This window comes from Meriones unguiculatus, chromosome 7, assembly GCF_030254825.1.
Source record: "Meriones unguiculatus strain TT.TT164.6M chromosome 7, Bangor_MerUng_6.1, whole genome shotgun sequence".
Taxonomy (NCBI): Eukaryota; Metazoa; Chordata; class Mammalia; order Rodentia; family Muridae; genus Meriones; species Meriones unguiculatus.
Genome location: NC_083355.1, coordinates 14621358 through 14646072, shown reverse-complemented (window position 1 = coordinate 14646072; position 24715 = coordinate 14621358). Strand labels below are relative to the sequence as shown.

At 48.4% G+C, this 24715-nt stretch overlaps 1 protein-coding gene across 1 annotated transcript in view; it reads right to left on the bottom strand.

The window, feature by feature from the left end:
- The window catches only part of Pitpnc1 (phosphatidylinositol transfer protein cytoplasmic 1), a 247599-nt gene that overhangs the window by 8514 nt on the left and 214370 nt on the right, over positions 1-24715 (bottom strand). Inside the window, exons 7-8 of the mRNA XM_060386515.1 lie at positions 14417-14572; positions 7808-7871 (exon numbers count right to left, since the gene is read on the bottom strand). Of these exons, the coding sequence (XP_060242498.1) occupies positions 7808-7871; positions 14417-14572 (220 nt within the window). The remainder of the gene's footprint in view (positions 1-7807; positions 7872-14416; positions 14573-24715) is intronic.

Genomic DNA, 24715 nt, shown 5'->3' with positions numbered 1-24715 from the left:
TATAAATACAATGGCACACAACACCACGTTTGGCTGGAATCTACAGTTTTTCAGTATCTCAGGATAATGAGCTCTTAATCCACGATAGTTTTCAGAGGCAGACAGCTTTGTGACAGTTTCTGTTTGTGACAATGGTGGACAGATACTCTAGTGGCACCTCTCTAGTGAGGGGGAGGCCAGAGACGCTGCAGGGCATTCCACGTGCTGGGATGCCCAGTTCTCAACAAACAAGATCTGGTTCCAAATGTCCATAGTGACCAGGTTGAGAAATATCAGCACCTGGGAGGCTGAGGCAGGAGGATTAAGGCTTCAAGGCCAGCCCGAGCTATATAGAAAGGCCTTGTTTAAAAAAAAAAAAAAAAAAAAAAGAAATAAAACAGGTCTGGAGAGATGGCTCAGCAGTAAAGTGCACTGGCTACTCTTCCAGAGGACTCAAGTTCAATTCCCAGCACCCACATGGCAGCTCACTACTGTCTGCATTCCAGCTCCCAGGGATCCGACACCCTCACACAGGCACACATGCAGGCAAAATGCCAATGCACATAAAACAAAAATGAAATAAAAATGAAAACAAAACAAAAAAGAGAAAAAAAAAAAACAAAAAACAAAAAGAAAAGCAAGAAATCTCTTTCAGCAAGTGACATGCATAAAACTGCTATTTCATTGGTCTCACTTTAAACATGACCCTTTTGTCTTTCTCCACACTCCCAACTCTCTTTGACATTCTGATGTATTTTATCTCCCAGTCTGGCAACCCTTTATCACTGTCTTGGTGGAATTTTACTTCATGCCTTTTCACCAACCAAAAAAGTAGAAAGAAAGAAAGAAAGAAAGAAAGAAAGAAAGAAAGAAAGAAAGAAAGAAAGAAAGAAAAGGGGGGAAAAAGCATCATCTCCCACCCCATCACTGATTGGTTCACTGGGGGATTGGCAGTAGGTGTTACCAGCTAGAGTTTTTCCTTAAGTATTTCCAGATCATGTGGCCTGATGTCTTTTTACATCAATCCGAGTGTCATGTGAGGTTCTGTTTGCTTCCGAAGGGCAGACCTGCCTGAACTCATGATTTGATTCAGCGTGGTCTGGGGACGAGGGGCTCCCAATCTAGGCCTGGGCTGTTTTACTGAACTCTTGATGCCCCTCCCACCCCTGATCATCCATGGGAAATGCTGTCCACAAGCAATGTAAGTATTGAGACGGTTAAGCGGCAGGCCGGTCAAGCGAGAACATGCTCTTGCTTTTCAACAGGTTATTGGCAAGCAGTAAGAGAGTGCTGCTTTAGGGTGCAGGCAGAGGGGTCCTTAGTCAGTAATAACACATTCCACAAGACCAAACCCCACAATTTCAGGGCCTGATTATCAGTATTGCTTAAACACAAACACGCCTACAAAGGAATACGAGGAGGCCCCGTTCAACCGAACTTGAAGACAGTTTCTTGGTATTCATGCTATTAACCACTTAATTGGGAAAACAAACCCGGAGAAGGCAAGGAGCTTACTGCCTCTCTCTACTGGGTCGCCACAGAAATCATTCTGTAGCTGTGACTGGCTGGTTGTGAAGGGAGGGACTTAAGACGGCGGACTCTGGACTTTCAGAGCCGGATTTTGGAGAGGGCTGAGGGGCAAAGATGACCGCTGCCTGTTCACAGTGAAAAGTTGACGATAACAAGGAACTGGTGGTCCGATGTGACAAAAACAAAAACATAAAACAAACAGGCAGAACACTTCATCCTGGTGGGAGAAGTCCTTGATGTATTTAAAACCTTTGAAAGCATCTATTTCCGATCCCTTTCTCTCTAGATGTGTGTATGTGAGTGCGTGTGTATCCTAGCAGGACCTTCAGCCCCTGATCTTTCTGCCTCCACCTCCTGAGTGCTGGATGATGCTGGGGCTGTGTGCTAGGTAAGCTACCAACTGAGAGAAACCCCTCTATATCTCAAAATAAATATCTTCACGTACTAGAAAAGCCTGTAAACATGAGGTACAAATGTCTACCGGTCTGCCTGAGTTATTTACGAACGTGCTCACTGGGTGAAAAGCCTCCACTTTGGGTTATCTGGCCGAACGTACCGTGCTGTCTCTGCAAGGGATATCGCCTCAGAATGCACATGCATAATCAATTTTTTTTTTTTTTTTTTTTAGAAAACTCAATTGCACGTGCCCGGTGACAGAGCACGCTCCCGAAGACAATTCACCCTGTTACGGATCGATTTTTCCGTGATCACGGTCACTTTTAGCAATTTAGGTTCAGAGCTCTTGCCAGAAACATGCTCTCTGAGGTCAGCCAAACTTCATAGTTCACATGTGTGGTCAGCGGACAACCTGCCCGAGTCTGTTCTCCCTTTCTGCCATGTGAGTCCTGGGTACTGAATTCAGGTTACCAGGCCTGGGGGCATGGGCCTTTCCCACCGAGCCACCTTGCTCGGCTTTCGGAGAAAGTCTGAAGGCAAGGAGGCCTTGGGTGACGACTTCTTACAGATTTTTGAAAGGCCATCATTTTCTTTTCCTTTTGTGTGCGCGCATGTGCGAGGGTGCGGTGCTAGGCCTGCGTGTCTACGTGCAGCTATATGCAGAGGCCGGAAGTGGAGGTTGGTGGTGTTCCGCTATCTCTATTATTATGTGGTGGTTGTTTCTGTGTACATGGGTGCTTTGCCTGAACCAGGTGCACATGGTGCTCCTGGAGGTCAAAAGAAAAAAGAAGAGGTCAAAAGAAAAGTCTTTAATTCCTCACAGCTTCTTTGACCAGTCTGATGACCTCTGGAGACAGTCATGGGTAAGAGACTGACGGATGCTCATTCAAGGAAGTCCCAGGTATGGCGTGCCATAAACAGTCTCGACTGCATTTGGCAAATGGCTCTGGCTTACTTGGCCTACATTATCTCCCCTCTTCCAGGGCAAACAGACCACTGTTTTGTCATTCTGAGGCAAAACTGAAGTTGAAACAAGTGCCTGGGTCTCCGGAGACCAGATTATGAGTTGGACTGGACAACTACTGGCTCCAGAAAACCGGTAGTTACCCACTGGGAAGACTCAGTTTTAAAACAGGGTCTCATTATGTATCCTAGGCTATCCTGGAACTCACTACGTAGCCCAGGCTGGCCTGACATTCATGATTCTCCTCTTGTCTTAGCCTCCTGTGAGCAGGGATTGTACACATGTACCATTAGGTCTAATGAGGGCTTAAAAGAAAAAAAAAAAGCAATTTCTTAGAACCATTATAACTTAACACAGGTGTTTTACAGGAGTGTATGTGCTTCTACTTTTTTTTTTTTTTTGTATTGGAATCGCCAATCCTTAAGGCTGGAGACGTGCCTTTCCCGTAACATTCAGGTCACTAAGAGCTAGAACGGCAATTAATAGCTGTGGTTTTGTTTTTCTTTAATTGTTTTTTGCTTTTTGTTTTCTGAGACAGGTTTTCTTTGTGTAGCCTTGGCTGTCCTGAACTAACTCTGTAGACCAGGCTGGCCTCAAACTCACAGGAATCCGCCTGCCTCTGCCTTCTGATTGCTGGGCTTAAAGGCGTGCACCACCATGGCCTGGATTTTCTTCTTAATTTTATGTGTATGGATGTTTTGCCTGAACGTATGTCTGCACCACATATATGCCTGGTGCAAGCAGAGATCAGAAGCAGGCATCAGATTCCCTGGGTCTGGGGTTCTGGGTGGTTGTGAACCTGCATGTGGAAATGAACCCCAGTCCTCTGCGAGAGCACCAAGTGCTTTTAACCTTTGAGCCCTCTCTCCAGCTTCAGTTTTCTTCTGTATTGAGATAGGCTATTGCTATGTAGCCTTTGCTGGCCTGGAACTCCCTGTGTGGTACAAATTGGTCTCAGACTTGTGGTTATCCTCCTGCCTCTGCCTCCCAAGTGCTGGACCCATAGATTGGTGCCAGTATTCCCACTTTTTTGGAATATGGTCAGGAAACAGGTTTAAAGACCCCTTTGAAAATGAAAGTGATGTGTTTGATATGTGATATGAGTTCTCTTCCCATTAACACACACACACACACACTTAGGGTCTGATTCTGGAAACCCTGGGGCTACTGGAAGATGCTGTTGTGGTAAGCTCACCCAGCTTGTACTCATTTCTGCACCTGAGCTTGCTTCTCTCTTGCCAGGCCTTCCCTAGGGATCCTGGCTGAGTTCTAAGTCACTTCAGAGGACCGTTTCATCTGCCAGCCAGAACTCAACCTCCCACATACTTTTTTTTGGGGAAGAGTCAGATTTTCAAAGACATTTGTGAGGTGGCCCTCAGTCACAGGGCCCCTGTGGCAACCTTCAATGTGCCTCTCTGAAAATTCTGTCAGATTTGAGAAGCAAATCCGTGCTTTTTTGTGAAGCTGGGCTGGCTATTTTTATCCACCTCCCCTCTTGCCCCATCTCCCGAAATGTGTTGTGGCTCGGCTGATTAGTGTTCTAGTCATGCAGAGAGGCTCAAGGCTGACAGATAAAGACCAGTCGGGGCTTTGGAAAGCAAACTCAACTCCTCCAGCACGGACACGCTGCTACTTTACAGCGAACACGAGCAGAATGAAATCTGCTTAGGGAAATAGTTTCGTGACTTCCAAGAATGCTGGAACTCGGGAGAGAGGCGGAAATAAATCCTTGGGTGAGGAAAGATCACCACATTGACAATGTCTTTTCTCCATTCATAATTAGGCACTGGAGATGGGGAGTCTAGTTTGAAAGAGAGAGAGGCAGCCAGGGCTGTCCTGGAGGGTGCCGAAGGAGGGACAGTATGCACTGCCCAAACATGCTGCTGAGGAGCAAAGCAAGACTATGGCGCCCACTGAGTCTGCCCAGAAGGGGGACCCTTTTCTAACACATCCACTTAAAGAGGTGTGTGTGGGTGTGTGTTGGGGGGGGGGGGAGACAGGGGGAGGGGAGTTACTTATCTCTTCTTTTAATTCTTATAAGGCACCAGAGCTTAGCTGCTGTCCCCAAAGACACCTATAATTCTTCTGGTCTAATCTATTTGGAATGAATTATTTAAGCCGTCCTTGTAAGCCAATCTGCCTTACATCCCGGGCTGCGAGCCAACCACTCAGGACCAGGCTGGAAGGCTTCTGGAGCCACAGAGGGCTAGGGGCTTGAGAATGCTCATCTCTCACAAACACCCAGGGGAGGCAGAGGCTGAGTGAGGCTCGGTGGCTCCAGAGGAGGCCGCCTTACGTGGGATCTCGTCCATGTTTGCTAACGAGGGCCTCACTGACATGACCAGAGGGAAGAAGCTAACCCCAGGTACCCTTGCCAAAGGGTTATCCTGGGTTGGACTTTGCCGTGGTCGCCACACACCCATCCATCTGAAAGACCCACAGTTCCTCGCATGGCCTTGACTCAGGAAGTGGCTGAGGAGGCGTTCTGTGGCAGGGCCTGCTTCTACTCATTTAATTTCCTGCGAGTCTGCGTCAGGTAATGAAGGAGCCGCTGTGCTCCAGGCCAGCGGCTCAGCAGGAGTTTACGTCAAATGGACGTCGCGGTTCTCAGACCCTTGCTGCCTGGGAGAGGCTGCTTGTTTTGGTTGGGACTGTCACTGTGGACACAGGGGGTGGAGACGACTCTGGGTGGACCACCAGGCGCCCCCGATGGTCCACATCCACCAAAGCCCATGCCTTCCAACCACAACTCAGACACAAAGAGGATTTTGTGATCAATAGACGACTTGAGCTGTTAACTGCCTCCCCAACTCATCCTAGGTAAATAGGAATTCTTGAAGACCTTTGGGCTGGAGTACCTGAGTTTCATCTAATACCTTATTCTAGCTTCAGGCTCTTGTAATAATCTGAGAATTCTAAAGGAACCTTGCGCATGCCAGGCAAGCCTCCCACTCTTAATTAAATGCCCCTAAGTCATCCCTTCCCTGCTGCAGGCTTAGCTGAGATGGAAGAGTCAGGGCTCCTCCTCCATATTCCCTTCCCGGATAGTCACTCTCATTTTGGTTTTTCCTCTCTACTGGTTGTCAACCTCTGTTTCTAAATTAGACAAAATTATTATTGTCCATGTTTACATGATACATGTATCATGGTATTTGGGTAGGTATCAGCAGAGATCTTTGTGGAGTCTATTCTCTCCTTTTACCTTTAACATGGGCTCTGGGGATGGAGCTCAGGTCAACAGGTTTGGCAGCAAATGACTTTAATCACTGAGACATGTCTGTCGCTGGCCCCAAACCCTCTTTTTTGAGGGCAGGCTTGCAGTGTTTTGCCTCCTTAGGCAGAGTCCAGCCCTCCTTTGAAATGCTCTTTTCTGAAAAGTTCTCAGGAGCATTCTGATGTTAGAGAACCCTAGCTGAGAGCTTTGCCTCCTGGTCATCAAGGTGGAAGAGTGTGGGTCCTCTGGCTGCCTGTTCTTCGGTTAAACTTCTAATCAATGCAGGCCCTGTTACTCTTTGACTATCCTTGTGATATTTGGGAGGAGCTGGCAACGAGGAAACCATGAGCTCTCAGAAGTGTAAGTCAAAAGAGGACAGATATTCAACTTTTTTTTTCTTTTTCCTTTTTTTTTTTGTTTTTTTGTTTTAGTGTGTGTTTGTGAGTATGTGTGCGTGTGTGGGTAGTGTTGCTTTGCAATAGACGAAAACAAATCAACAAAATAAAAGCACCCAGAAAAAAATTAAGCACCAGAGGAAACAATCCCAGGATACTCTACCGCCCTGTCTCATTAAAGACAGGTCTTGGAGAGTCTTCCTGGCAGCACAGGGCATGTCACACATCCTTTGGGTGTGTGACACTGGAGTCTAACTGGGGATGGACATTTGGACAAACCAGGAAGATGCACTTATTCTTCAGCAGGTGCAGACCCGGGAAAATGGAAACATAAAACTAAACAAACGGAGTCTATGGTCCTGAGGACCACGCCTCTGAAAGCTTCGAGGAGAAGCAGCTGGTGGCATCAGTGACCCTCCCCCATTCTGTCCAGTGCAGCCTTTCACTTTAAGATAGGGTAGAGGAGGGGGTCAGCTGCTGCTGTGGAAACCAAGGGCACGGGTGGAGTAGGAGTGGAAAAAGACCCGATACACAATCTGGGTTACACCCAGGACAAATAAAGTGACTTAGGACAACAGACACATACAGTGAGCTCTATCCTAAGCCACTGGTTGGGCGTGCTTGCTTCTATTTATAGCCAAGGACACAAGCCACCTGATGACTGATTCGGGGAAGGCAGAGGACTCAGGTCCGTACAACTGCAGCGCGGAGCGTTTGGGGAGGGTGGTCCATCCATCATGGTAGCAAGAAAACCTTGTTCTCATTTACTGACAATGTGCAGAACTTGTCGAAAACTTCTTCAAAGGACATGAATAACAAAAACCCAAAGCAAACCAAAAGCAAAACAACCCCAAAAGCCAGAGCGATACTTTCAATTAAGGCTGCCCAGGCACCTACCCTTCCATCTGTCCTTGACATCTCAGGGGACTTGTGTGTATCTGATGAGGGACCATTTCAAGTGTTCCCTGCATCAAGGGGCCCTTACTGAAGAAGGTGCTTCAGGTAGTGCTGAAGTTTGGGATAAATTAGGATGGGTCTGAAATGCATCCCACGGAGAACAATGGGGCCTTGTGTGTCCCCTAGAAGGGCAGCAAGCACACCTAGGTCCTACTTGGTCAATAGTTGCGGGGATATTTTAGACCGGGCTCCTATAATTACATCTTTATTGGGCTCACCAGACAGAGTTATTTCCAAGGCAGGAAGCGGTGGCCCGCCCTTTGTTGCTGTCCTTCTGGGTGACACTTGAAACTGGGTGTACTAGAAAAGCCAAGTCCCAAGTCAATGTGTTACGAAACTGTTCTCCAAGTTATTTTGGGCCATCCGACTTACCGTACCACTCGTCAACCCACGCGAAGGCCTGCCTGTGTCCAATCAGCAAGATGTCTCGGACCACCTGAAGAGTAAAAGAAGGAGGTTGAAAGAACGCCAGGCTCGATCTAGGCCGTCTGGGGGTCGGAGGGACACAGCTCAGTGGGTAAAGTGCTGGCTGCGTAAGCACGAGGACTTGGATTTGGGTCTCCAGCACTCACATAAAAATTAGATGTGTCATGTATGCCCGTGAGCCCAGTGCTGTGGAGAGCGGGAGCTAGGGTTCCCGAGGTGCTCTCTGGCCAGGCAGATTGGCCTGTCGGTGAGGCCCAAGCTTAGTGAGAGGGCCCGTCTCAAAACATAAGCTGGGGTCAGTGAGGCAGGTCAGAGGGTAAAGGTGACTCCTGACAGGGCTGCCTGAGTTCAGTATCTGGGTCTCATTTGGTAGATACAGTTGGGGGAGGGAACAGATTAGATTCCTGAAAGTTGTCCTTTGACCTCCGTGTGTGCCACTGCACTCAAATGTCCTCCACTGAATAAATAAACAAAATGTAGTAAAATAATTGAGGAGAAGAACTAAAAAGCTGGAGAGAGAGAAAGAGGGTGGGAGAGAGAGGGAGAGGAGAGAGAGAGAGAGGGAGACACAGTTAGGATGCTGACCTCTGACCTTCAGAAGAGCAGGCATGGGCAAGCGCACGCATCCTATACATGCACAGATGGGTGCCTGTAGGTCTTTCCATAACAGTTCAGCATGCTTTTCCTTTTTATCATATGGAAATCGAGACTATAAGGATATTTACTTATCTTGCGTCTCTCTGTAAGATTGATGCTTTGGCCACATACATTCACTGCTCAATTCCAAATGGAATCAAGTGTACTGATATCCCCCAGCACATTGGTCTGTGGACATCCCAAGCTTGGGATGCCTCCATCACAGGCAGGAAGATGTTAAGTGATTGGGACGGATCAAATGATAATGACCCCATAGGCTCATAGGCTTGAATACTTGGTTTCCCCATTGGTGGGAATGTTATGGCCTTGTTAGAGGAGGTGAATCCATGGGTGGGCTTTGAAGTTTCAAAGACCCGGGCTATTGCAGCTAGCTCTCCTTCTGCCCCCAACCTGCCGATTAGAGGTAAGCCCGGCTACCGCTCTAGCGTCATGTCGGCCTTCCTGCCGCCATGCTCCTTGCCGTGACGATCCCAGATTAACTAAACTTCTGAGTCTAATCTTAAGCGAACCCCCAGTCAAATGCCTTCTCCTGTAAGGTGTCTTGGTGATGACGTCTTTTCACAGCAACAGAAAAGCCGCTGAGACTGTGATCTTTGCTACTCAGGAAAGTGTTCATTTCCATCAAGACCTACCCTCCTTCAAAGGAGAGGTACTCTGCACCAGTTAAACATCAAGAGGATCGGCCCAGCAGGGTCGGTGCGGTTTATTGCCGGGTGAGTGTCCAGGAGCTACTCTTGGTTTGTACACACCTTCCGCCTGACTCACAGGGAAGGGAGAGCTACTCGTTCACACTGGGCACATGGAGAGCAAGCCCTGGGGCTGGTAGAGCCTGCTCAGCTGGTAAAAGCGCCTGCTGTGTACACTGATGCTCTGAGCTCCATGCCGTGGCACACTCACACTCACACCGCTTAGCCGGGTGCCGTGGCGCACGGCTGTAATCCCAGCACCCTGGGAGGCAGAGGCAGGTGGATCACTGTGAGTTCGAGGTCAGCCTGGTCTACCAAGTTAGTCCAGGGCAGCCAGGGCTACACAGAGAAACCCTGTCTCGAAAACAAAAACCGAACCAAAACAAGCCAACGAACAAAACCCACCGCTTACCAAAAGAAAGCAGCAAACACCCCACCCATGTCTGGGAGCCTGCGGTGCCAGCACATTCGTACACAAGGATTGAGAAACTGATGGCTGCCAAGATCCTGCGAATAGGGAAGCATCTGCCTCGCAGGCAGCTTTTTCTCTGTATGTTTGTGTGTATAGTGCATGTAGTGTGCAGGCAGATGTGTGTCCCTGTGCCGAGGTCACACACCAAGGGTCTTCCTCTCTCGCCTGCTGCCTTGAGACAGGATCTCTTAGTAAACTGGGAGCTTGAAGCTCACCATCCCCCCTCCTCCCCTAGGCTGACTGCCCAGCAAACCTTCAGAATCTCTGTTCTCCAGAGCTGGGCTAACAGGAATGTGCTGTTCGAATTTAGGTTTTCATACCTGTACAGCCTGCGACGGTTTCTCGGAGAGGAATGGGGACAGAAGGCTAAAGAAGTTTGTGGGCACATGTAAGACAACTTAGGGACTTTTTACTTTATGGGATGCCTTTTCAGTCAGCACACATAGGCCGTGTGTGAGCAGACATTCCGGCGTGTGTACATGTGAAGGGTAGTGAGCTGATGTTGGATACAGTCTTTTATTGCTATCTTCTTTCTTTAAACTTTTTTTAATAATAATTGTGTGTGTGTGTGTGTGTGTGTGTGTGTGTGACGGCACACGTGTGATAACTGGAGAACATCCGACAGAAGTCGGTTCTCTCCTTCCCCAATGTGGGGACTGAACTCACATGTGCAGGCTTGGTGGTAAGTTCCTCACCCACGAAACCATCTTGCCAGGTCTCATCTCATTTTTGAGGCAGGGTCTCTCTTTGGACATGGACCTCACCAGTTGGCTAGACTGGCTGACAATAAGACTCCGGCGGTCCCCCTGGCCTCGTCTGCCCCAGTGTGGGTGTAATTACACATCCGTATGCATTTCCTAGCTTTCATGTGGGTGCTGGGGATCCAACCTTAAGGCCCCGCTGTTTGAGCAGCAAGCACGGCACCTCACGAGCCACCTCCTCAGCCCACAAATATCCCCTAAGACATTTCTTGGAGACTCACAGACTGGCTGCGGCATTCCTTCCTTTCTTCTTGCCCAGCAAATCCAGTGATTGTAAAAAACCTCTCATGGAAGGCTGAAGTGTGTTCCGATAAGCAAAGGGTTTTAATTGGGTGGATTTTCAGAAACAAGGGAAGCGTTTCTAATGAAGTGTTTATTCCTCGAGGCCTCTGGGTATTTGTCGAGGTCCTTTTATGACTTGCGAGTGGAGACATGTAAAGAATCTAAGAAATACCATACAGCCATACACACTTGAGTGCTGACTGTGTCAAATGCATGGAAATCAAAAGAACAGCATCGAGGCATCTATAAATTTACCCTATCATATGCAGCACAACACAGCTGGGGCTGGCAACAGGGCTTCAATAATGTGTTAATGTCTAGCTTTGGAGTACCGCCCCTCCCCCCCCCCCCCCCGCTGTGAACAGATTCTGGATAAACAAAGGTGTTTAGAGAGAGCCCCCCCGCCCCGTTTTTTTTTTTTTTTTTTTCAGCGCCTGTAAACACTCCGTCATGAGTGGAACAGGTGCTTTGGGCGGGGGTTATAACACTTCATTTAGTTTGGGCAAGAGAATGGAACACGGATGGCCAAAGCGTCACTCTCACAGGTGTTCTAGATGGAACGGGTTCTCAGAACCAGCTCAAGTCACTGTCAAGGAAATAAACAAAATGAACTCTGGGTAACTTGAACATGTTCTGCGAGAGAAAATGAGATGCAGGGCTACACAGTAATTCTTTAGAGGAGATAATTTGGGGGGAGGAAGTCTACCACAGGAGGGAGGGAGGCAAGTGTGCTGACAGATACTTGTAATTCCAGCACTGAGGGCCAGCCTCGGCTACAGAAGTGAGTTCAAGGCCAGCCTGGACTGTATGAGACCCTGCTTCAAAAGAGTGAAAACAGGAGCTGGAGAGCTGTTGAGGGCACTTGTTGCTCTTGCTTTGGAGCTGTCTTTGACTCCCAGCACTCACCTGGCAGCTCTAGTCTCAGGATCCAAATTCCCTCTTCTGACCTCTGTAGACACCAGGCACGCTCGTGTGACACACATACACACATGCAGGCAAAAACTCATATACACAAATCTAATTTTAAAAAAAAAAAAAAAAAAAAAGCAAAGCAAAGCAAAGCAAAGCAAAGCAAAGCGGGGAGACTGAGAGAGGGAGGGAGGGGGAGAGACGGGGAGGACAGTGCAGACATGGAGTTTAGGCTCTGTTCCCTCTGTGATTCGTCTTCTGGCTCAGTAACCAAGGCCGGGACACAAAGAGGAAACAAGGTCCCTGTGGTGGTGGCTTGTAAGCGTCAACTCGACACAGACTAGACTTGCCAGGGAGGGAGGGGAGCCGTAATGAGGAGTTACCCAGATCAGGTTGACCTCCGGACACGCCTGTGAAGAATTTCCCTTTTTCTTTCTGTTGAGACGGAGTCTCACTGTGTAGCCCCAGCTGGCCTGCAGTGTGCTATGTAGACATTGTATGGTGGGCTTGGACCCACAGGGATCTTGCCTGCCTTTGCCTTCCAAGTGCTGTAATTAAATCTCTACACCCCCACGCCCGGTGCGAGGGAGGTGCGAGGGAGTTCTGACTGCTTTGTCGCCATGGTGGGAGACCTGCCCACTGTGGGTGGCGTCATTCCTTAGGTTTAAGTTCGGAACCGTGTGTGAATAGAGGAAATGAGCCGACAATAGTCTCCTGTGCATTTATCTCCCTCGGCTCGTGACTGCGGCCGTGACATCCCCAGTCAGCTAAAACAAACCTTCTCTCCCGCAGGGGCCCTTCCCAGGATGTTTTATCCCAGCAACACAAACACAGCTGAGGCTGCCTCTGACCTTGACTTGTTCGACCACTGTCCACGTTCCCTCTCCTGGCTGGTGGGATGTGTGAACCCAGCAGAGAACTCCATGCTTTTCATGGAAGAAGAGAACTGCAATGCCCTCAGGGCCTCCACAGACCTTGCACTTTCCGCCACCCTGGGTGCCCAAGGGTGAGGGGGTATGCCGTCCATTCCAGTCCTAACTTCAAGAGTGAAACTCCCGGCCAGATGCAAGAGGCACACCTGTAATTCCCAGCTACCGGGGAGACTGAGGCAGAAGGAGCCTGGGGCCAGCCTCAGCAGTGTGGTAAGATCTTTCCATCTCAAAACATAAAAACCACCCTCCATCTTGCTATTGTCAAGGGGACATGGCCTGCAGTCAGGTCCAGGTAAGTAAGAAAAACTCAGACTACGGGGGGGGGGGGGGGAGGGGTAAACCCTTTGGAGTTTTTCCCTCTTCCTCCTCTTCCTTCTCTTCCTTCTTCTTTTTGGTTTTTTGAGACAGGGTTTCTCTGTGTAGCCCTGGCTGCCCTGGAACTTCCTCTGTAGACTAGACCAAGTGTCCCCGCCTAGAGATAGATCAGGCTGGCCCTGAACTCAGAGATCCACCTGCCTTTGCCTCCCAAGTGCTAGAATTGAAGGCATGGGCCACCACAGCCCAGCTGTTTAAGATTTTTTAACATTTGGGTTGGAGAGACGGCTCAACAGTTGAGAGCACTGGCTGCTCTTCCAGAGGACCCAGGTTCAATTCCCACCCAGCACCCACATGGCAGCTCAAACCTGTCTGTAACTCCAGTTCCGGGACTTCCGATACCCTCACACACAGACATACATGCAGGTAAACCACCAAGGAGCATAGAATAAAAATAAATTAAAAAGAATTATAACATTTATTAATTGCTGTGTGTGCACAGGACCACATAAGCCTCAACACATGTGGAGGCCAGAGGAGAACTTGTGGGGGTCGTTTTTCTCCTTTATCATGTAGGTCCTGGGGATTGAACTCAGGTCGTCAGGCTGGGTGGCAAGAGCCTCTTACCACTGAGCCATTTCACCAGCCTGATTATCCTGACGTCAGTGAAAGCAGTAACAAAGGGCATTACTAGGCAGCCCACGTGCCATTAATTTAGAGTCACGTGGAAAAGAGTCACATTTATTTTTATTTTTATTTTTTTTTAAATTATTTTATTTTATTTTATTTTATTTTATGTGCATTACTGTGAAGGTGTCAGATCTCTTGGAATTGGGGTTATAGGCAGTTGTGAGCTGCCATGTGGGTGCTGGGAATTGAACCCAGGTCCTTTGGAAGAGCAGACAGTGCTCTTAGCCACTGAGCCATCTCTCCAGCCCCAAAGAGTCACATTTGAGACCTTGGGAAAACTTGTGCCATCATCAAGTTAGTTCCGGCCCCAGAGTTAAGCCTGTTTTCCAAAGCGAGCACCCGGTTAAATCTGCGCTCCAGCCTGTTCTCATTCTCCAGCAAGGGAACCGGGAGATGAGCAGAAGCGCTGAGGTGTACCTCCTAACGGACCCACTAGGATCTCTTCTTGTTCTGCCCCTCAGGGCTGCTTCTGCTTTTGCTGCCTATGTTTGCAAAGTTCTTCCAAGGGAGAATTACCCCCAGGAGCTGTGCCTGGAGATAAGCCTTCCCGGTTCTTGCCAAATGCCCTCGCCTAGAGGCTAAGATAGATTAGCCTGATTGGCAAAGCAAGCTGTACATTCTGTGAATCCCACTTCCCAAATACACTCAATGCGGTAGACTCGGAGGCCGGAGAGTGGCAGGTGATACAGAAAACTGCTCCGCCGAGCATAGAGAAAGTGCATTTTCACCTTAAACAGTATTTTCTAGATACGGGCCCTTGGTGGCAGTTCAGCGCTGGGGTGTCGGGCAGATACCCCAGTGATGGCAGTAGTGACCATGTCCACATCCCCAGGACTGGGACAGCCACTCACCTTGTGCACAAACTGTTCCACTCGGGTCTGCAGGCCCCACACCTCGAACTTGACGGTCACCAGCTTGTAGGAGCACATGATGGGCTGATGGTTATCTCGCCAGCCTTCTCGGAGCTGCCCCCGGCCTGTCTTCTCGGACCTGAAGTGTTTAGGATCCTAGAAAAGGCACACCAAGCGAACGGGCACATTAAAACTTCAGAGCCCCGAGACAGCACAGGCCTATAGTCTCAGCTCTTGGCAGGTGGAGGCAGGAGGATCAGGGGTTCAAGATCATCTCAGCTACTTATTGAGTCTGAGGGCAGCCCGGGCTATCTCAAACTCTGTCTCAAAAAACAAAACAAAACAAAAGAAAAACCCTACAAAGTGATCTATAGGAAATGTCCAGAATGGTTAAAAGGCAGCTCACATGACAGACAATAAACTTCCTTCTTCCTAAACCTTCTTCTCCCTAGCTACGGACCCTTTTTTCCTGCCTGTTTCTGCTTTTATTTTATTTTATTTTATTTTTTTTTCCTTCAGGACCCTGTTGTGTGTAGCCCAGGAGTTGTGGTAACCACATATCAGTTTGGTCATGCCCGCAACACTGTGGACCCCGCGGAGCATGGAGGAGTCTCATAGCCACAGTTCTGCCACAGGGGCGTCCATTCTAGAATCACAATCCTCAAGCATCACACAAGACACGGTGATATGAAAGGTGTTTATCTGGGGAATGCAGGGCTTTCCTGAAGGATTCAGTTCAGGCCTTTAACCCCAGCACTCAGGAAGCAGAGGCAGGCAGATCTCGGTGAATTTGAGGCCAGCCTGGTCTGGGATGGCCAGGGCTACCCAGAGAAACTCCATCTTGAGAAAAAAAAAATAAATTCATTGCCAGGCAGAGTGTCAAATGCCTGTAATCCCAATACTCAGCGAGTGTTGGATCAAGGCCATCCTGGTTTATACAAATCAAGTCAAGGACAGCAGCCAAGGCTATACAGAGGAAACCTGTCTCAATAAACCAAAACACGAAACAAAGCAAAACAAAAACCCCCTCAAAAACCCCCACAAAAAAAAAAAAAAACAAACATAAAAAGAAAAAAGTTTAGGATGAGCTATGTTTACATATCTAAGACTACAGAGATGCTTCAACCAAGGTGTGGCACAGATTCAAACCATTGTCCCTGGCGATATGTGGGTTCTGGGGATTTGAACTCAGTTCTTCACACTTGCATGGCAAACTCTTTATGCACTGAGCGTTTCTCTGGTCTCAAGGTATGTTCTAGGGGGCTCCACAGACATTTTAAATACCAGGCTGCTGTGAAGTGAAGTTGTGGGAAGAGGCTAGTCTGCCGTCTTCACCAGAGTCAGAGGGGAAGTTTTGTGACTGTGGTAGGAATTTACATTTAAATTTTATTTACGTGTGTAGAGTGTGTGTGTATGCACATGTGTGTGCTGTGGTTCATGCGTGGAAGTCAGAGGAAAACACAGGAGTCAGTTCTTTCCTTCCCCGAAGTGGGTTCTAGAGATCAAACTCAGGCTAGGCAGCAGGTACTGTTGGGCCATCTTGTCAACCCCAGAATAGACTTTCTATGTGGATGGCGAAAATTTGGTTTCTCGTCCTCAATTTGCTAGCAAAAGACACCGAGGCTTGAGAAAAATCAGATATTTCACCTGCAGACCACAGGTCCTTCACGACAGCCTGGCGTTCTTTCTGCCACATTTACTTTTAAAATTAAACAGCAAACGGGTGTTTCTTTTCCATCGCTCAGAGCAGGAGAAGCAATTAACAATCGGGCTCTGTATGGGAACAGCACGTCCCCCCACCCCCACCCCCACCCCAAAGACTGGTGTCGCGTCTCCAGCTGATAATTTCATCTCGTAGGTGCAGCCTATAATTAGAGACTTGCATTTTAAGCGCCAGAGGCAGGTATGGGAGGAAGGCTTACGGAAAGACGCCTTTAATCCGTGTTTGGATAGCAATGGCCCAAGAAAAGGTGTGTGTGTGTGTGTGTGTGTGTGTGTGTGTGTGTGCTTGTGCGCGTGTGTACACATGTTTGCATGTGCATGAACACGTGTGTAGGCACGTGTATGTGTGTGCTTGTGCCCACGTGAGCCATCAGGTGTTACTTGAATCAGCTTGGATATTGGGAACTTCCCTTCTCCACTCTCCCCCCTTACCGGCTCCTCCCACTTGCCAGGGCCCAAACTCTTTAGATAACTTTCTCTCCATGCTCACATTCCTTGCTTTTCAATTAAAAATTAACAGAGTGTGTGTCTTGTGTATAATTACACAGCGATTTCTCACTTTTTTTTTTTTTTTTGCTTTTCAATTCAGGGTTTCTCCGTGGAACAGCTCTGGCTGTCCCGGAGCTCTCTTTGTAGACCAGGCTGGCCTCCAACTCAGGGATCCACTTGTCTCTAGTGCTAGAATTGAAGGTGTGCCACCAGCCTGGCTAACTTTTAAATTTGATTATAACTTTGTTTTAGGGATGAAAAACAGGCCCTCATTCTGCTACGTCACAAATGAACTACATCCTTGGCTCTGAGCTTAAAGTGACATTTATAAACCTCTTCCTTTTCTTTTCCTTCTCTTTCCCATTCCCATTGTTGTCTATTTGTTTTCACAACAGGGTTTCCCTGTATAGCCCTGGGTGTCCTGGAATGAGTTCTGTAGACGAGGCTGGCCTCTAGCTCAGAGTGATCTGCCTGTCCCTGCTGGGATTATAGGCGTGAGCCACCACTGCCCAGCTGGGTTTTTAGCTTTTTATAAAAGGACATGATGCTTTACTTTGGTGTGACCAAGAAGCTGTCATTTTTTGACTTATTTATTTATTTAGACAAGGTTTTACTCTGTAGCCCAGGCTGGCCTTGAACTGCAAGCAATTCTCCTACCTCAACTTCTTGACTGCTGGAGCCCAATACACTGAAAATTTTATGCAGTGGCCTGGTGATTTCCCAAAGGATATGCTAAGTGCATGCCTTTGCCCCTGGGAAATATGGGTATGGTGCAACTGGAATCTACGGTCTTTGCAGATGTAATTAAGCTAAGGATCTTTAGATGAGATCATCCTGGATTAAATGGATGGGCCCTAGGTCCAATGACAAGTGTCCTTGAAAGAGACAAAGAGAGTCACTTGGGGACAGAGGCAAAGACTGGAGTCGCCCAGTTACAACTCACGACGCCCTGTAGGAACCAGAAGCCAGAACCTCTTCTGGAATAGCAGTTCTCAACCTGTGGGTAACAGCCCCTCTGAGTGTGTGGGGGGGTGTCAAAGGTCACAGTCTGTTTGGGGGGATGTCAAATGATCCTTTCACAGGGGTCACCTAAGACCCTCAGAAAACACAGATATTTACATTACGATTTGTAACAGTAGCAAAATTACAGTTATAAGGTAGCAGCAAAAAGAATATTATGGTTGGGGGTTATCACAACAGGAAGGACTGTGCTGAAGGGTCATAGCATTAGGAAGGTTGAGAACCACCGCCCTCGAGCCTCAGCCTGATCTCAAGAACATGACAGAGACCTCTGGGGAAGAAGTGCAGGCAGTGTAAGGTCAAGGTCAGAGCATGGCTAGAAGTGGCCTTGGGCAGGGTCTGGGCACTCAGATTTTCATAACTTCCCAAGGCTTAGCCACTGCTACTAGATGCAAACAGATGGGCAACCTGAAACTCAGGCCTGCTCAGCATCCTATCCAATACCGATCCCCCCCATCCCTGGGCCCAGGTGCTCAAACCACTATGCACACCTCCTCTCCCCACCCCGTTCTTTGATGAGACTCAACCACCGGAAGTAGGCAAGTGACTGTGGAGAGCTCCTGGGTCCTTCCTGCTGTGATGACAAGAAGGCACCATCAAGGAGCCAGGGACTAGACCTCTCTCAGTAGCTCCTGCGTAGCCATTTCCTCTGAATTGAAACATTTCCTCTTGGAGGGAGAAGAGCAGTCTAGGCAACATGTACAACTCAGGAAACTCAAGGAGCTTACAGGGCTCAAGTAATTCATAAAGTTGTAAGATTCTGTAAACAGAAACAATCGTTGCCAGAGAGGAACCTTTTCTGCTAACGGAGCTGATAGCAAGCCATGCATGGAGCTCCAACAATGTAGCTTGAGAGTGCCATCAGTCCTGCTGGGATGGGCTTTTTTGGTGATGCAAGCTGCCTTTGAGTCACCCTGTAAGTAACCCCACTCCACGTGCATAAGCCACCCTAGTCAACCGAGAGATCTGGGTGGATCTCCTTCTTTGATCTGTCACTGGTGCTTTACCTGGGGTGAAGAGACATTTGTTCTCATCTCCCCAGATTTAGTCTGCTAGAGCCTTAATTTTCCAGCCTCCATAATTAAGGAAGAAATAATTACTGTGTCAAAGCTACCCCATCTACAGTCTTCTGTTACAGCATTTTGAGTGGAGAGAGATAACAGCCCTTACCACAGGAGGTCAGAACATTTCATCTGAAATCCTGGCGTGGTCAGAAGAGATACACAAGATGGGATGGTGTCCATAACTCCCCTGCGGTGTCCTTGCAAGGCTGCAACTGTAAACTGCTGTTTTCAGCATGGAACGCAGAAAGTGCCTGGTGCTTGGCAACCGCACAGAGTGACACAGACATGAAGCCCACACGGCCCAAGAGACGCTATCCTGTGGGTCACTCAACTCTCCACCAAGCTCTGCAGAAGAAAGGCAGGCAGCTGCTGGGCCACCTGGCTCTCAGCAACCCTGTCGTCAACCACGCAGGAAAACGAGCTCAAACAAGAACATGACCACTTGACAGAATCAAAGTTTCCTCTGGGGAGTGACAGGCTGGCTCAGCATTCCTCTTCTCTGGAAGCTGGCACTTATCTGGGTCTACACTTCAAGAGAAGGTTGTGTTTTTGTTTTAGACAGGCTCTCGCTACGCAGCCTTTGCTGTCTCTATGTAGACCAGGCTAGTCTGGAACTCACAGAGATCTGCTTGTTTCTGCCTCCTGAGTTCTGGGATAGATTATGCCATCATGCCTGGCCTCAAGAGTGAGACCAACAATTTTTAGTGGGACACAAGTTCTTATTGGTAGGGTCCTAGGCCAGGGTCATGTACTAGGATTCAGTACTAGTACTCGTTTGTTGAATGGGGTTCACCTGAGGACGTCACTCAGGAGCCGCGCAGAGATGTCTCCTCCCTGGCATGCAACCCACTGAACACGTATCTCCTCACACAGGAGGGGCTCACCTTGAGCACCTGAAAGGTGACTTTCCAGCTTTGTTTTGGAGTGGTTATAGGAAAGCTCTTATGGTGTCCACATCATTCCTTCTGTGCTGCTCTGTCTCTGTCTCAAATAAAGGACATCAGCTTACGGGAGCAACGCCCACCCTAAGGACTCTAACCAACTACAACGCTCTAGTCTCTGTTCGCATACAGAAGTGCTGCAAGCAAGACTTTGATAATTTGTTTATTTTATTCATTGAGACGAGGTCTCTCTTTATGTAGCTCTGGCTGTCCAGGAACTCACTATACAGACCAGGCTATCCTGGAGCTCTCTATGTAGACCAGGATGTCCTGGAACTCATAAAGATTTACTTGTCTTTGCAGTGAGAATTAAAAAAAAAAAAAAAAACAGAAATGTTATGGGATTTTTTTTTTTTCTTAAATCCTAGGTGTGGGATATGGGGTTGTTTCAGACTGTCCGCAGCAGCTGACTATGATTTGCCGAATGTTCTCGAAGGGACGTGGTTCTGCCAGCTGAAGATACTTTATATTCAGCCCCAAGGAGCTCTACACCCCTAATCATCGGGAAGTAGTCTAACAACATCAATGCTGTCTTTCCCCTCTAACCTTCTTTCTCTTCTACCTAGTCTTGGGGTGGGGGTGTAGGGAGGTAGGAAAAAGAACTCAATAAAGGAGCCAAAAGTCTGGCCACCTGCCCTAAACCCCCCAGTGGGTGCATTATTGAATCCGGCTTCAGATCTTTTCCGATGGACACCATTGAACCCATACCAACGGTCAGAGAGGAATGAAAACTGTTTTCCTAATCACGTGACACAATACCTATCAGAAGCAGCAAGAGTTGGGGAAGGCTTATTCTGGCTCACAGTTGCAGAGTACCTCAGTCCATCATGATGGGACAGGCATAGCGATGGGGGCGGGGGCTCCTCCCACATTGGCCAACCGAGAGGCAGAGCAAGCAGGTCAGAACCAGAAGTGGATGCGACTCGAGGCCCACCCATGAGGGATCTACTGTGACAGGTGGGGCTTCCATGTCCACGAGGTCCCACACCCTCCCCAAAACACTGCCACCGGCTGAGGACCAGGTGTTCAATCCCATCAGCCCGTGAGCAACATTTCACATTCAAACAGCATTGCAAGGTTTTCACAAGGTCAGATGTCGCCCAGCTTTCTGAGCTCTCTTCTGCCACTCACTCACTTGACCACGGAGCTTCCCAAATACCACTCTGTCTCCAGCTGGTTCTGCTGGGTGACCTGGAAACTCTCTGCCAGCAAGGTTCTTTCCTGGAGGGATGCATTCGGCTCCTCCAGCCCCTGGGGGGCGGGGGGCTGCCTAGGGACATGTAAGGCTGTGTCCCTCTGGCCAGGGGCTTCGCCATTCATCCACGCCGAAGTCTCTGGGTCTGGGCTCTGCTATTCTCCAGGCCAAGCAGATGGTAAACTGAACCCTTACAGTTAAAACCCATCTATCTAGGCAGGGCTGAGCTGGTGCCAGGTCTGTTTCCCCAGGACTTGGCTGGCCACCTCTTCCTTTTGGCACATCTGTAGAGGGCTTTCCCTCCTTTAGATCAGAAAGACCTGGAGGCCTTGCCATCTCACACCAGGACAAGCCAAGATGGAGGCAGCACTGAAGGCTCAGCATTTACATAGCCCACGGGAGACTGTGTCCCTGTGTGGCTTATAGGAAGGTGCAAAGAGAAGCCCACAGGACACCCTGACCCAGGTGCAGCAGGGCCTGCATCTGGGAAGTGATACTGTTAGTCACACAAACTGAGGTATAAAGTCTCCATGATTACTTACACCTCCAGTCAGAACCACAGAGGGCAATAACCAACAGGGGCTTGCCCTGCTAATTAAAATAAGTTTTTGATAAACGTTAACTATAAAAAGGCTAACTGGGAACCCCAGCCGGGAATTGCTACATTACGTAATGATAATACTTACTCCTGAAGCAGAGAGGGACTAACAGGATACAAATTGCATGTTAATTCCCTTCTTCCCCCACCCCCCCAGCATGCTGGAACTTTCCCTGAAGGCCACTCCAAGGTGATGGTTAATAGTGATTGTCCACTTGACAGGATCTAGATCACTTGGAGGTAAATCTCTGGGCACGTGTGCAAGGACTTTTCTAGAATAGGTGAACTGAGGTGGGAGGATCTACTCTCACTGCTGGATTTCATAAAAAGGAGAGGACCAGCTGACTACCAGAATCCACCTTTCTCTCTTCCCAACCAAGTGACCAGCTGTCCCATATGCCTGCCACCAGCCACCTGCCGGGATGGCCTGGACCTTCAGACGCTGAGCCAGAATAAACCCTTCCTTCCGGAAGTTGATTTTGTCAAGTGTTACGTCATAGCAATGAGAAAAGTAACTAACGCACCCTTCAATGCTGTGTGTAGTGGCTTTTTGAGGCAGGGTCTTCCCGTGTAGCCCACACTGGTCTAGAAGCTGTGATCCTCCTGCCCCAGCATGCAGAATGCCAAGATCACTTTCCTCCAATGAATGGCCATTTCAATGGGAAGAAATTTAGCTCGACATTTGGGTTTGAGATCTATAGTTCAATGTTTCTTGCACTTACATCCTACGAGAGTTTTTAGATATTAAACACTTTCAGGGAACATTGTCCCAGAGGAGGATATGTTAAGGGATCCTATTCGTGTGAAATGTCCAGGTCTGGGATTTTTATAGAGACAGAATGTGGAGCAGGGTTATGGTAGGGGTTGGGGTTAGAAGGTAGGGGTGACAGTTAGCATATAAACATTTCCTTTTAGGGTACATATCCGTTAATATACTCTTAAGTTATATTTTATTTATATCCACCCATCCATCTATCATCTATCTATCTCTGCATCCACCCATCTATCTGTCTGTCTGTCTATTGTGTGTGTGTGTGCATGTGTACACACGAGGTGTGACGGGTCAGAGGACAGACAGCTTGTGGAAACTGACTCTATCCTTCCAGCAGTGTGGCTCCCAGGGATCACCCTTGGTAGCAAGCAAGGTACCTTCTACCTACTGAGCGGTCTCACTGATCCAAATCTATGACTAAAACAGCACCCTCGAAACGGGTGAATCCTCGGGTCTGAGATCTATACTTCAATGGAACTTTCAAACAAAATCAAGCCTAGGAGCTTTCAGAGCACACATACTTGAGCACTAAGTGAAGACTCAACTTAAAAGGTCAACTGTGGTGAGTCAGTTTTCAGAAAGTGAAAACAGAAGCCTCAATGGAAATCATGGCTGGAAGGGTCAATTCTTGCTTTGTTAGCAGTCAGCACCCAAAGTGCTATTTTTAAAGCCTTTGCTCCTGGCACCAGAATGTACCGCAAACACAGCGATTTATGCTGTTCCCCTGCAAAGTGGCTCGATTAGAGGAAGTTGGCTCTTAAGTTCAGTCTGGCACGTACGTAGAAAGCCAGAGGACAAAAGTTCTCATGGCGGGGCGGGGCGCGGGGGATGTTGTCTCGGCGTCTGTTCTACACCTGTCCCGGTTAAAATTTAGGGCTAGACACATCCAAAACTCACCATGCTGAGAAGAGAGAGTGTGAGAATAGGGACTTTTGAATAGACACCACAAAAGAGTTTAACAGTCCACAAAGACCACTGCTAATGCCTACTAGGGGAAAGACCAAGGGAAAAAAAACAAAAAAACAAAAAGGCCTCTGGTGAGCGGCAGTCAAAAGAGAGCCACGGATGGAAGAAAGGAAAATTACCACATGAGCTGTGTGCTAAAGGTGAGCATCAGAGCGGTGCCAAGCGCGTCATTCACAGTTTCATTTAGTCCTTGTGACGGAATGAGAAAGAGATTGGGCCCTTGTCTGTGGTTCCTGGGATAATGCTCTTGTAATTCTTGGACGGTTTTAACTATCTGTAAGGAACCCCTTCCACCGCACCCTAATTTGTGTTGATGAGGTGGATTGAGTTGCTGCCCTTGTACAAAATGGGGCAGGTTATTAGCCCAATGACGTGACTAAAGTCCCAGCCACTGCTCTCCAGGAAGAGTGTCTTCTCTCTTGAAGAGTGTCGGAGGGCCAGGTCTCCAGAAACTTTTAAACAATAAGACTGGTGATTAGGAGAGCGTCCAAGTCAGTGGACTCACTGACCTTCTGGTTCAGCAGATGTATGAGTCAGTTTTCCATTATTGTGACAAAACACCTGAGGTGAACGACTTACAGGAAGTGTTTGTTTGTTTGTTGTTTTGACTCGTGGCTTCAGGAGTGTCAGCTCACGGCCACTTGGTCCTGTTGCTCTGGGCCTGTAGTGTAGTTGAACAGTAAAATCACGGTGGGGATGAAGTGTTCCCCTTTCCACCATCTGTGTCTCGGGGATTGAACTCAGGTCATCAGGCTTGGTGGCAAGCTCCTTTAGCCATGGAGTCATCTTACCAGCCTTTTCCCTAGTCTTCTATGAGAGCAGTATGGGAGAAGAGGAGGCTTCATCTCTTCATAGTCTTGGCTCAGCCAACAGTCTGCGGACACTCCTGATTTCTCTACTCAGTTACTTTGGAAGACCCCCGTGGTATGGTTTTGAGGCTGGGTGAGTCAGGACCCCCTCGTCTCCAGGTAGGAAGGGGTTGGAGATGGATCTGGGTGGTAGTAAGAGGTTCTCTCCAAATAGGCCCAGGAAGTACCTGACCTCAGCGATTAGCTGCCCGAAGACTGAAGGGCCATAGCTCCTCTTGTCCCCGGCGTGGGGCCTGGTTCCCAGTTCTAGTACAATAAATGATGTCTCCTGAAACCCTGTTATGTAATGCAGCCCAGTTCCTTTTCACACGGATATCAAGATGACTGCTAATTACAGACAATGAGATTATTCAAGGACACACTAGGAAGAACCCCCACCTTACAATCTGTGAAGACAGAAGGACAGGAAACAGTATCCTAACACCCCTGAGCCAAGCCCTCCTTCCCTCCCCCATTTAGGAAGCCAGGTAGGAACCAGACGGGTTTGCAACCTTTGAGTCTGTGCTGCCTTTGAGATTGTCCTCACCCAAGCTGAGTTATAAAGGATCATCAGGAGCCTTGGTCTATGTTGAGAATATACAATCTGACCCCCAGAAAGCTCAAGTTTATTATAGCAAAGCCTAATCAGAGACATTCTTTGTGAGTATGAACATGTATGTGGAC